A 13,232-nucleotide genomic window follows, 5' to 3' on the forward strand; every position below is an offset into this window, starting at 1 on the left:
GACTCAGAAAAGAGAAGGGGCTTGCTTGAGGCCACATGGCAGATAAGAGGCCGTGGAATTGAACTCAGGATACCCATAATTATCATATAATAATTGTGATTCTTACATGATAAGCATAATTATCATATGTAATCATACAATGTCCATAATCCATCTTGACACAAAATCTTCCCCTCACCGCAGGCTCCTGTCCCCATCTGTCACCACTCATTCCCCTGCCCTCGCAGTCTCCATTCTGATGCCCGGAAGGAAGGAGCCTCGCAGCGGGGTGCACCTCTGGTTGAGCCTCACCACGTGCCCTCCAGCTACCTCTCCCCAGCCCCTGGTTGCGGGACTCTGTCACTGGCTCCAGCTCTCTCAGGAGGGTCCTTATACGTCTTCTCCCCAGTGGGACCGAAAATCAGTGAGGACTGCCCTTTCCAGACCTGGGGGCCATCACAGTTGTTGGTCTTGCTGTTTCTAGAAGGAAAAGGCAGGAGTTTTTTTTTTCCTTTCTCTGTTTTACAGCCACAGGCCCATGGAATCAGCCAACATCCTCCTCTATGAAGTTGGAGGGAATATCAGTAAGTTCTACTGTTGGAAACGGGAACGGAGCCCAGGTCCCTGGGAATTCTTCGACCTCAGAGTTTCACTGAGCCCTTCTGGGGGAGGCCAGAGTCTGCCTGGAGATAAGCCTTCCCCTCAGGCCTCTATGTCCAATGAATTCAGGCAGAGTCCTGCTGTAGGGTTAAAGTGCAAGTCTTAGGAGCCTATCCTAGAGTTTGGATTTTGCCTGGAGCTGGCCTCAGGCTGGCAGAGAGAGGCAGAAGGTTTGTTTAGTGTCAAGGTTGGCAGTTGAAACTGACTCCTCTGGGACACCCTAGATGGGATGGACCTCATCCCTGGCCAAGGAATTCTGCAAATAAATGTCCGGCTCTGGGAGGTCCCTGGCTCTGTGGGAACCAAGGATGGGCAGCTGTTTCCCTTTGCATTCTCTAGAACAATGATCCTCAGACTTTACCGGAACCTCAGGATCCCCTGGAGGGCTAAGACACAGATGGTGGGGCCTGAGAATGTGTGTTTCTGATGAGTTCCCAGAAGTTGCGGATGCTGCTGGTCGAGGGGCCACACTTTGAGGGCCACTGGCCAAGAAGCAGAGGCTAAGACATGGCATCAGTAGTACATGATGCACTGAGCGGGTGCCCCTCAAGAAAAGGGTTCCAAGGGAAGGAGTGAAGGAGGATAGGGAAAGGGCAGGGACCAGGAGTGTCTGCATCCTGGAGCTTGGCCTGATCCACTAGGGGGCTCTAGAGCACAAATCACATCAGAGTGGTTGCATTTTGAGGCAAGGAGACTAGTCTTTGGTAGTCTGTGTCCATCGGTCTTCGACTGTGGGCTTTCCCAGGGGGAGGGGATGTCACTTTTCTGGCAAGGCATCTTCCCTCAGCGGAGCTCAGTCCTCCAGCAGAAGAGGTAACTGTGAGCTGTAGCAGTTAAAATGCATACAGCCAGGGGACAGTGCTCTGCCTGATGAAGGGCTCTGCGCAGGGGAACAGCGTCTCCCATAGCCTCCCACTCAACCTCCTTCACCCCTTCTTCCCACAGATGAGCATCGCCTGGACCCAGATGCCTACCTCTTAGATCTGTACCGTGCCAACCCACATGGCGAGTGGGTCCTTAAACAGAGCCCCACCTAAACCCTGCGACTCTCAGGAGCAGCCTGGATGCCTCCTCCTCTCCCCTGCTGGCTCTGTGTCCATGTACCCAGCATGAGAACAAAGCTATTTCAAGGGAAGGTCTGAGTTTTCTTCCAAGGCATCGTTCTCTGAAATGCCTCTCAGACCCCTCAGAAATAGACTCAGGACTAGTGCTCTCTCCACTCAGAGGGGATGAGGGGCCAGGGCCTCAGGGAGGGGAAGCCAACACAGCCCTGGGAGAACTGGACAGGGGAAGAACTTCCCTTCACTGTTCTCATGTTTTAACCACGCACACAAAGCCCTCGCTCCCCTCCACCCCCTAGCTCTCCGGAGAGTTGCTTCCTACATCAAGCTTGCTGTTATGACACCATCACTTGGGGCACTTGGATCTCCATGGGCTTCTGTCCATGGCTTCTAGACTGGAGGAAATTTAAAAATGCAGCACCTCTATCAAGAGATAGTTGGATTTTTTTCCCCCCAGGTAAGATTGTTTTGAAAGTGGCCCTACAATGTGTAGTGGCAGCAGCACCAGAAACAAGACCAGGAGAGCTCTATGACCTTGGACAAGTCCCTTGCCCTCTCAGAGTCCTTCAAGGATGAGGAGCTGGGGCCTCAGGGAGAGGAAGCCAACATCGCAGCCATGATCAGCCCCAGGAGAACTGGGCAGAGGAAGACTTCGCTTCACAACTCTCATGCTTTACATGTTGATTTGTATAACCTTGTCATTTTGTAATACGATATTTAAATTGTTTAAACATTAAAGGCACAAGTTCAATGTCACGCTTACTTTGCCTAGGTGTTTTTCTCTCCAGTCCCGCGCTCAGTGGGTGTTGTCCTTCCAGCGAGTTGACATGGGAGCTTGGTGACGAGAGCATCTTGCTGAGCTGCTCAAAGGGCTCTGGCCCATGTGGTCCAGCCACGCCTTGAACCCACAACCACCGGGGGGACAGGAAGAAAACTCAGAATGCGGAGGCATAGAGTAATGACAGCTGTTGCTGAAGGGTGGGGGCATTGCAGGGACAGCCTCTCTGGGAATCCTCTCATCTCTTACAGTCCCAGGTCTTGCCCTTCCTCCTTTCCTCGGCCCTGGATCTGTATCCTCAGACCAGGTGAGGCTTCGCTTATTTGTTCATTTAACAATGAGTTTACTGAGCATCTAACATGTGCCAAGAGGTTCACAAATTTAATCTTCACAATAATCCAGTGTCTTCGGTTTGGGTTCCCCCAGAAGCAAAATGTGAGGCAAAGATTCAAGTGCAAATACTGGTCCTAAGAAATGCAAGAGAGTGGGGATATGAGAGAAAGAGGGGGAGGGAGTCTATAAAAGGGTGCCCAATCACAAGCAAGCTACCACTGGGGGCGTCTCGAGCTTAATTCCACTGGAGAACTCTGAGAAACACCAATGTGGAAGATGTCTCTTAGAGTTACCCTACTCAAGGGGCAAGGGAGCCAGTGTGTTTATTCAACTCCTGTGAGTCATTGGTTGAAGGCTGCTCCGGAGGAGTGTAGGTATTTGTTTCCTGGTACTTCCGCCTGCCAGAGCACACGCACAGTGTTCTCCAATACTCAGAGAAAGCCCTCAAGAAGAGATACAGATACTGGCAACTAGACATTGGCCACTGTACACAGATGGCAAGTGCTACAGGGATATGGATGGGCATCAACAGCACCTGCTTCACCCTGTGACGCAATGATGGTGAGATACCGCCACTGCTGCTGATGGTGATGGCAATGCTGATGCTGCTGTGGTTGTGGTGGTGATGGTAATGATGATGATGGTGATACTGCTGATGGTGGTGATGGTGATGCTGCTGATGGTGATGATGGTGATGCTAGCTGATGGTGGTGATGGTGGTGCTGCTGATGGTGATGATGGTGGGGATGATGATGGCGATGCTGCTGATGGTGATGATGGTGGGGATGATGATGGTGGTGATGGTGGTGCTGCTGATGGTGATGATGATGGGGATGATGATGGTGATGCTGCTCATGGTGGTGATGGTGGTGCTGATGGTGATGATGATGGGGATGATGATGGTGATGCTGCTGATGGTGGTGATGGTAGGGATAATGATGGTGATGCTGCTGATGGTGGGGATGATGGTGATGCTGCTCATGGTGGTGATGGTGGGGATGATGATGGTGATGCTGCTGATGGTGGTGATGGTGGGGATAATGATGGTGATGCTGCTGATTGTGGTGATGGTAATGCTGCTGATGGTGATGATGGTGGTGATTACGATGGTGATGCTGCTGCTGCTGGTGGTGGTGATGCTACTGATGGTTTTGATGGTTATGACGATGGTGATGCACTGATGGTGATGATGATGATGATGCTGATGGTAAAGATGATGATGGTGAGGGTAATAATGTAATGATGGTGATGGCAATGATGGTGATGATAATGATGATGCTAATGGTGATGATAATGATGGTGATGCCGCTGCTGTTACTGCTGCTGATGGTGATGATGCCAAGAGCTTGACAAGTTTAATCTTCACAATAATCCAGTGTCTTAGTTTTGGCAACGATGATGATGATGGCAGCTGTCACTAAGCAGTTACTGTGCACCCGACATTTTACAGATATTAATTCCTTTGATTCTTACAACAACCCTATGTGACACATTATTATTCCCTTTTTATAGGAGAGGAAAAACCAAGGCTTGGAAAGTTAACACTACTTGTTTGCATGACTGGTAAGTGACAGGTTAGTCTGGTGTCAAGATGCAAGCTCTACTATTTTAGACCGTAAATCTGAACTGTTTTGCCTTAAATACCCATATTTAAAAGTGTTTTGGTAATAGTCACTTCCTCAATGTCCCTTCCTCCCTCCCCCATCCCACAATACAAATAATCTCAGAATCAGAGAGAAGGTATTTCTTTTAAACCAAGGAGACCTAGTAAGGAGGGATTGACATCTGTCCTGGAATTCCTCAATAGGGCATTTGAAGCTTGTAGCTGGTTAACAGCCTCTGAGTGGCCAGCCTCAGTTTCCCCAGCGGCCCCATCTGAAGAACCAAGATGTAATGAAGCATGAATTTAGCCCAGCACTAGCCTCATGATCCTATGAGGTGAGTGTTATACCATAGTTCCACTTTACGGATGAAGAAACTGAGTTTCAGACAAGTTAAACCATGGATTCAGAGTCACACACAGGGTGAGAAACTTGGATGCCTGATTCCAAATCCAGGCTTTTTCAGTCATACAATGATTTCCTGAAACAAGATCAAGTGCCTGGTAGGTGACAGCAAGAAGAGTCAAGAACAGCAGTAGGAAAATTGGACAAATTATTCAAGTTGGGGGAGGTACCAAGGGATTCAGCCAGAGTTGCTGCTTCTGTTCACCAATGTCCTCTCTGCCTCCCATGGTCTACCTACAAGCCTTTTGGATCTCCCTCCAAAATATACTCCAATCCACCCACTTCACTCCTTTGTTCCTGCTACCATCCTAATCCAAACCACTATCATCTCAATGCCTTGGATAATAGTGATCATGGTGGTGGTGCTGGTGGCGGCAGTGGTGATGATGGTGATTATGATTTTTATGTTGGTGGTGATGATGGTGGTGGTGGTGATGGAAATGATGATGATGTTAGTGGTGGTGTTGATGATGGTAATGATGATGATTGTGATGGTGCTGGTGGTGGTTGTGGTAGTAGTGGTGGTGGTGATGATAATGATGGTGGTGGTGGTGGTGATGATGGTGGTGGTGATGGTGACTGATGAGAATGTTGATAATCTGAAATAGTTAAGAGTTTACGTCTTGACGCCAGATAGTGCAAGGCCTTGATGGCCTCCATGCCTTTTAACTACTCTCCCTTCTTGCTTTCCTCTCTATTCTCCATATATAGCAGCCACTGTGGGCCTTTAAAAGTATAAATTCAATCTTACTGAAAGCCCTCCTGCTGAAAACCTTCCAGAGGGATCCCATTAAACAAATATCCCAACTCTTTACCCTGGCCTATGAAGCTCTGTCTCTGATGCCACTTCACTTACACTCCCCCCACCCTCCGCCTTACTTTGCAGAGCCAGCCACATGAGCCTCCTTCCAACTCCTCAGACATCCCAAGTTAATTTCTGCTTTGAGCTTTTGCACCTGCTGTTCTCTCTGTCCACGACACTCTTCCCCCAGCTACTTCCATGGCCTGCTCCTTTCACCTTCGGATCTCAGCTCAGATGTCCTTTCCTTTGAGAGGCCGTCTCTGACCACCCTATCTGAGGTTGCTTCTTCTGTCACTTTCTCTGGCATCATCTTATTTTCTTCCTAGCATTTATTAGTATCCTAAATTATCTTATTGAGTCAGTTTTGTATTGTCTGTCTCCCTGACTAGGATGTAGCCCCATGAAGGCAGAGACCATGTGGGCTTTTCTCACTTCTATGGATATAATGGATATGATGTGGATATAATGGTACTAGTAGGTGCTCAATAAAAATTGGCTGGATAAATGAATGAATGAATAAATGGATGAATCCCTCTCTGTCCCTTTGTTTGCTCCAGAAGCTGTTGCCCTCACCAACTTATTTAACTCTCACTTCCCTGGATTCATGTATGAAAATGAGAAAATGTATCTGAAGTACTTACAGCAAGTGCTCAACCAGCACTCTCATTATTATTATTAATTGTTAACAAAGGCAAGACAGCCTGAAATAGTGACTAATGGTATTATCCTCCTGTGCTTCCCAGCACCTGTGCCGGTCCCCTTGCGCACCTCATTCACTCATTCCCAGTGTCGGGATGACAGGACGTTGTGTGGTTGGAGGGAAAATAATTTACCCTTGGCAGGAGGTGAGGCAGGTGCCTCTGTGAGTGCCGAGAGCCCAGGCCCGGCTGTGCTAACTTTGCACTCAGAGTGGGCTGTCAGCCACCAGCAGAAGATCCCAGTTTAATCACATGTCAGTTTCTCCATTCATCTTCGGTGCTATCTGAGGGCTCATCTTTTTCTACTCCGTGGCATCGTCGTGATTGATGATCCTGCACCAGCTCCACCACTGGGTTAGCTCAGCTCACAGTGGGTGCCCAGCTCCTCTGGGCTCTTTGCAGTCTGGGCCAGCATGGGCTGGCATCATGTTTCTCTTAAGGAGCTCTGTTGTGAATGGAATCGTGTCCTACCAAAATTCATATATTGAATCCCTGATTCTCAAGGTGACTGTGTTTGGCAATAAGGCCTTTAAAGAAGTAATGAAGGTCAAATGAGGTCCTAAGGGTAGCACCCTCATCCAGTAGGACTGGTGTCTTTACAAGAAGAGGAAGAGACACCAGAGCTGTCTCTCTTCCCATGAGAGCAGAGGACAGGTGGCACAAGGACATAGTGAGGTGGCAACTGTCTGTGAGCCAGGAGAAGCCTCACCAAAACCCACATTTTCTGGCACCTTGATCTTGGGTTTCCTACCTCCAGAACTGTGAGAAAATAGATTTCTGTTGTTTAAGACAACCTGTGGTGTTTGTTATAGGAGCCTTAGCAAACTAATACAAGCTCCTTGCTGCCTCCATCTTCTGAGAGGAAGGAGGATGGAATTTGTAAAGATGTCTTCAAACAAGAGAGTTTCCTTGGACAAAGGGCGGAAATGAACCTCAGCAGGGATGGTGTCTCACCTGGCCCTCAGGTGCGTGCTTTCCTGGGAGAGGCTGCATTTAGTGCTACGGGGCTGCAGGTAATTTGCCCAACCCAAAATTTGCAGGTAATTTGCAAACCGAATTTCTACACTCCTAGAGATTCAGTTTGCTCTTTCTACATCACCAAAGAGGATGGTGAGGATGAAATGAGGGAACCTACTGTCACGCAACAATTATATCAAGCACCTACTGTGTGCCTGGCACTGGGCTAGGCTGGGGCCACAGTGATGAGCAAATCAAGGAAGGTCCTAGCCCTTGTGGAACTCACAGACTAGCGAGCGAGAGATATACTAACCTAGAAATGAAAATATTTTTATATTGTGATACAATTCTGCTGAGAAAAATAAAACAGAGAGGAGAGAGGATGTGGGGAATGTGGTGAATCTTTGCTTTGAGGGGCCAGGGAAGGGTCTTAGATTGAGTGCCCTCAGAATCAGACCCTGAACCAGGAACCAGCGGGCAAGGTGCTTATTTGGGAGGTGATCCCAGAAAGAGCCAGTGGAGGAATGGGGAAGTGAGGTGGGGAGGGGAGAAGCCAGTAAAGATGTGCTAAAGAGCAGGTTACGGCTTCAGGCAACTGGGGCTCCACGCTGCAGGGGTCCCCGGGAAGCCATGTAGAATATGCCGCTGACATGTGCCAACCGAGGAGTAAAGAAGGGAGAGTGTTAACCACCAACCCCCACCACTTACTGGTGGAGGGCTACTCCCAGGGCGTTTGTCCCCCGGCATTTCTAACTGTTCCCCCAGGCAGGCTCAGCACCCTCCTCTGCCAGAGCAAGACCCTAGGCAGAGAGTCCCATGTGCTGGCAGTAGAAAGCCATCAGCATGGACAGGAGCCATGGGTGCTGAGGTGGGGTGGATGTGACCTCTCTGAGGAGGTGACCCTTGAACTGACATCAAAATGATGAGAAAGGGTCAGCCACGGGATGAGCTGGGAGAAGGGCTCTGCAGATGAAGGGAACAGAAAGATCTCGGCCAAAGCCCTTGTCAACGATTCTGTTGTGTGCAGGTCAGAGGGATTGTCAGGACAGCCTGGGCTAAGGGATGAATCAGGTTCGCCAGGAGCTCGCTCTAGTTTTCTCTCTCTCTCTCTCTCTCTCGGTTTCCACCCAGACCCCTTCCTTTGTACCCATCTCCAATGGAGGCAGTGACTGTCTGGCCAGGAGTGTGGACGAGGCCTTTGGGGTCCAATCCTAGGAGGATCCGGGCCATTCATTGGCCCTGTGGGAGGTGGGCGAGGTGGAAAAATGGGACCCTCAGGAGAGAGGTAAGAAGCAGGACAAGTTGACAAATTCTGCAGCTACGACTGCCCTCATTTCCCCAGTGCTGGCAGACTGGGCTGAGCCCTCCCTGGCCATTCAGTGATGCTCTCATGTCACACTGGTCATGCCTTCTGGTTGCCCAATGTAGCCTGTCCCCAGCAAGTCCAGGTAGCCCCAGGACACAGGGAGCACCAGTCTGGCCTAGTGTCACGAAGGTCTAGTGCCACGAAGACCACAGTGAGGCCAAATGGCGCATGTGGACCCCACAGAGGGGTGCTCTGCCTGTAGTGGCCAAGGTAGGAGTGGAGCCCAGGCCTTGGATATTCCATTGGAAGTCCCTAGAGTGCCCTGCGGGCATAACCTGGCTTGGCAGTGTCTCAGTGCGGGTCCCCAGAAGCAGGCACTGAGACAAGGACTCCAGTGAAAGTCATTTATGTGGGAGGCGAAGGAAATGGCAGCAGGGGAGTGGGGACGTGAGACAGGGAAGGGAAGGCCCCAGTAAGCAGCGTGTCATCACACCAGCTACCGCATCACACCAGTTACTGCGTCACACCAGCTACCACTTCATACCAGCTACTGCATCGCACGAGCTACCGTGTGGGTGACTGGAGCTGAATCCCACTGGGGAACCCAGGGAGACTGTGGAGATACTTCTTAGGGTTGGTTACCACTGGGAAGCAAGGAAGCAGGGGTATTGAAAAGCCCCTCTAGGCTGGGCATAGTGACTCACGCCTGTAATCCTAGCACTTTGGGGGCCGAGGCAAGAGGATCACTTGAGCCCAGGAGTTCAAGACCAGCCAAGGCAACATAGAAGACCCCATCTCTACAGTTTAAAAACATTAAAAATTAACTGGATATGGTGGTACATGCCTGTGGTCCCTGTTACTCAGGAGGCTGAGGTGGGAGGATCTCTTGAGCCCAGGAGGTCAAGGTTGCAGTAAGCCATGATCACTCCACTGTACTCCAGCCTGGGTGACAGAGCGAGATCTTGTCAAAATAAATAAATTAAAAAAAAATAAGCCCCCATTATGGTCAGTTACTGCTCAAGGCTGCTTTGAGTGGTCATTCCCCTGCCCATCCAGTCTGTGTGTGTTGGAGGGAAGACTCCATCCACGGAACTTGTTGGAGCACACTGAAGTCACAAGCTTAAGAGACCTGGATTGGGTAGACAATATTACTTCACTTATTTGGAAATTCGATTAACCAGAGTTAACATTCTCGGTAATTTCTACAAACCCATAGGGCTAATGTAGGGTACCATGTCCCTAATCTGACCTTTGATCCCTCAGCCCTTCACCCAGGCCCTAGATCCCCAATTGAAGCATCCCTTTGCTCCAAGGCACAGTGTCTCCAGGAGACACCTTTGCAGGAGATTCACACTCATCAAGGTCCCTCATCACTAGCAGGGGCCACCCAAAAGCCCAGCCCTAACTCCCATGAAGCAGAGAGAGCCCCCTCCCAGCTATTCTGCCTGCCTCCTTGTTCCCTCTCCCCTCCCCTTTTTGGCCCCAATGTCCTCTGAACTTACTCTGTCTGCTCCTGTATCACAGCCTCTGTGTACATTGGCCCCTCTTCTTAGAATGCATTCCCACCACTCCAGTTTCTGCCTGTTGAAAAGTTTCAACATGCAATCAACAAAAATGTCTACTGAGAGTTAGGCACTGGGAATGGAACATTGAATCAACACCACACAGACCTTCCTTTTGGAGTTTGCACTTGGGTGGAAAAAGAAATCAGTCATCACACACATTTTTCTATACTCACAATATGGTAAATGTGATGAAGAAGGACAGGGAGCCACAAACACCCAGGCTGGACTGGGTCTGGGATTTCCCAGGAGGTTTCTTGGGCAGTGATATCAAGCTGAGGTTTGAAAGGTGAGTGGGTGAGAGTTGGAAGGGCATCCCAGGCAGAAGGAACAGCATGTTAGGCCCTGAGATGGACTCTGCATAGCTGGTGTGGCTGGTATTGAGAGAAGGCAAGTGGGCAGGGGACAGAGTGGGCAAGGGTTGCAAATAGATCCTGAGAGATTTGGGAAGACAGGAAACATTTAAATCTATCAAGCTACCCCACCTGGGAATTCTGAGACCGCCCTAGGTTTATCCTCAGCCTCCCCCAAATGCAGCCCCCAAATCCTCCTTTAGGAGACTGTGCTGCTAATCTACTCCAGAGACAGGCTTGGGACTCACTGCTCCAGGCACACCAAAGGAGTCTCATATGTTCTTCAAGGCCTAATTCAAGTTCTTCCTCTCTGAGAAGCTTTCTAAGCAGAAATCAGAAAAGGTCTCCATCTCCCAAGTCCTCCTTAGCTCTTGGCTCTTTGGCACCTGAGAGCACTGGGACAGGGGTGAATATTCCTTAGTCTGCCGCTGGAGGCAGGGCATCCCAGGCTCTGGCTCCAGGAATGGTGGACAATGCTGCCTGGTACCTGGCTGTGGGCAGGTGTGGGCCACCACCTCCAAAGACCCATCATTCCTGCGTGCTCCTCACACCTGGAGATCACAGGATATGTGGAATTGAAGCTTTTAGGGATCCATAAGGGACTTCATCCACAGACGTGCAGGGAATGTTGGTAGGCTGGGGTGGGGAGTCCCCTTGTCTCAGTTTTTCCAAGGCTGGGGTGGTAGAAAGGAAAATGATTCCTGGCAAACCCATGCTGCTGTCCCCTGCCTCCCTCCCAGGGCTGCTGAGAGGGTGGGAGATGCCTTCTATTGAGAACTCCCCACCCCCACCCCCAACCACTTTGCATTCTGGGGCAGGGGAGTGGGAGCCACTTGTCATTGTTCCTGTACACTGGCTGGCAGGAGGCCCAGGGAGGGGGCTCCCCAATAGAAAATCTGCAGCTGCCTGTCTTTAAGGTAAAATTACCGTAATTACCCCAATTACTAAATCCATCAAGAGCTTTGGACCGCAGGCCTGGAGAACAATTGGGCCCTGATGGATCTGAGGAGTATGAGTCACGGGGGTGGGGGCACAAAGCACATGGGATGAAGGCGAGTGGGGGCGGCAGCTGATGTTAAACCAGGGGTGGGGATGGGGAAATGCAAATAGACTATGATTAGCCAAGACCCCACTTTCCTCCTTCAGTGAGATTTTTCTTCTCTATTGAAAAGAAAAAAAAAAATACCCCAAATTCTGTCTGCCTTTTCCCTTCACAGAACCCTGCACCCTGATTGGGTGTCGTAACTCATGCCAGTAATCCTGGCACCTTGGGAAGCCGAGATGGGGGGATGGCTTGAGGTCAGGAGTTTGAGACCACCCTGAGCAACAGAGGGAGACCCCACCTCTACAAGAAATTTAAAAATCAGCCGGGCATGGTGGCGCTTGCCTGTAGTCTCAGCTACTCCGGAGGCTGAGGTGGGAGGATCACTAGAGCCCAGGAGTTCAAAGGTGCAGTGAGCTATGATTGCACGACTGCACTCCAGCCTGGGTGACAGGACAGGACTCCGTCTCTTAAAAAAAAAACCCAAAAACAAAAGAACCCTACACTCTACGGCCACCTAACTTAGACCCGCTTTAACCTCTTAGGAGAGCTAAAATTTAAAGAGCTGAGAGCAATGGCTAGCACCTCCCGGGTCCCAGCACAGACCAGGAACTGTGGGAAGAGCTTCTCACGCTTCCTGCCTTTCAACCCCATGAAGCGGGTTTCCTCCTGTTTCACAGACCTGGGTGTCCACACTTCCTCAAGGCCTGGGTGCTGAGCAGACCAGCCCCTGGGCCTGGTTGGCTTCTGTACTCCTCACCATGCTTGGTAAAGGAAGTGAAGGACAGGCTGGCAAATTACGTGGGTTACTGGGAAAAGCACCTTACAGGACATGTCCCCTCTTTTCATTTCTATTAGAACTTCACTACATTCGAAGAGTACTTAAAACATTCAGATTCTTCCTCTCAGTTGATCTGGATTTGTATAAGGAAATAATCTCTAATTGTGGAAAGGCTATATCATGAAGCTAATTCTTTCAGCATTGTTTATATTGGCCGCACAATTTCACTTTAAGAGAAGGTCCAGCTGCCGACGCCTCTATACTCCGTTGCCAGGAGAGTTATGTCTGCAGGACCCCAAGCGTAGAAGAAAGAGATCCCCTTGGCTGAAGTAGACTTGGACCAGAATTGGGAAGCAGATCTGTGTTTCCACAGAAGACACTGGGACCAAAGCCCCCACGAATTATAAAATTTAACTATGACCTGGCTTGTCATTGGTGCCTGTATCTCCAAGGTGACTTTGCAGGGCTTGTAGGTGTTGGTCCAGGATTTAGGATATCGGGGTCCAGGCCAAATAGCTTCCTAACTCATCATAACTAATATGGTTAACATGGAAAATTGTAAAACAATTTAATGTCAAAACATAGGGGCCAGCGTGTTGGCTCATGCCTGTGATCCTAGCACTTTGGGAGGCTAGTAGGGAGGATGGCTTGAGCTCAGGAGTTTGAGACAAGCCTGGGCAATGTAGTGAGACCTCGTCTCTACCAAAAATCAAAAAGTTAGTCTGGTATGGTGGTGTGCACCTGCAGTCCCAGCTACTCAGGAAGTGGAAGGAGGATCACTTGAATCCATGAGTTTGAGGATACAGTGAGTTATAACTGTGCCACTGCATGATTATATTTTGTGCCTGGGTGACAGAGTGAAACCCTACCTTAAAAAAGAAAGAAAAGAAAAGAAACATAGGGAGACTGGCTGA

The 13,232-nt window shown here is 49.7% G+C and overlaps 1 protein-coding gene across 1 annotated transcript in view; it reads left to right on the forward strand.

Moving 5' to 3' along the window:
• ARHGAP40 (Rho GTPase activating protein 40) overlaps positions 1 to 2,456 on the forward strand; it is a 49,603-nt gene extending 47,147 nt beyond the window's left edge. The window contains exons 14-15 of the mRNA XM_031656773.1: positions 508 to 563; positions 1,585 to 2,456. Coding sequence (XP_031512633.1) covers positions 508 to 563; positions 1,585 to 1,676 — 148 coding nt within the window. The 3' untranslated portion in view covers positions 1,677 to 2,456. The remainder of the gene's footprint in view (positions 1 to 507; positions 564 to 1,584) is intronic.
• Positions 2,457 to 13,232: the final 10,776 nt, after the last annotated feature.

The sequence above is a fragment of the Papio anubis genome, chromosome 16 (assembly GCF_008728515.1).
Source record: "Papio anubis isolate 15944 chromosome 16, Panubis1.0, whole genome shotgun sequence".
NCBI lineage: Eukaryota > Metazoa > Chordata > Mammalia > Primates > Cercopithecidae > Papio > Papio anubis.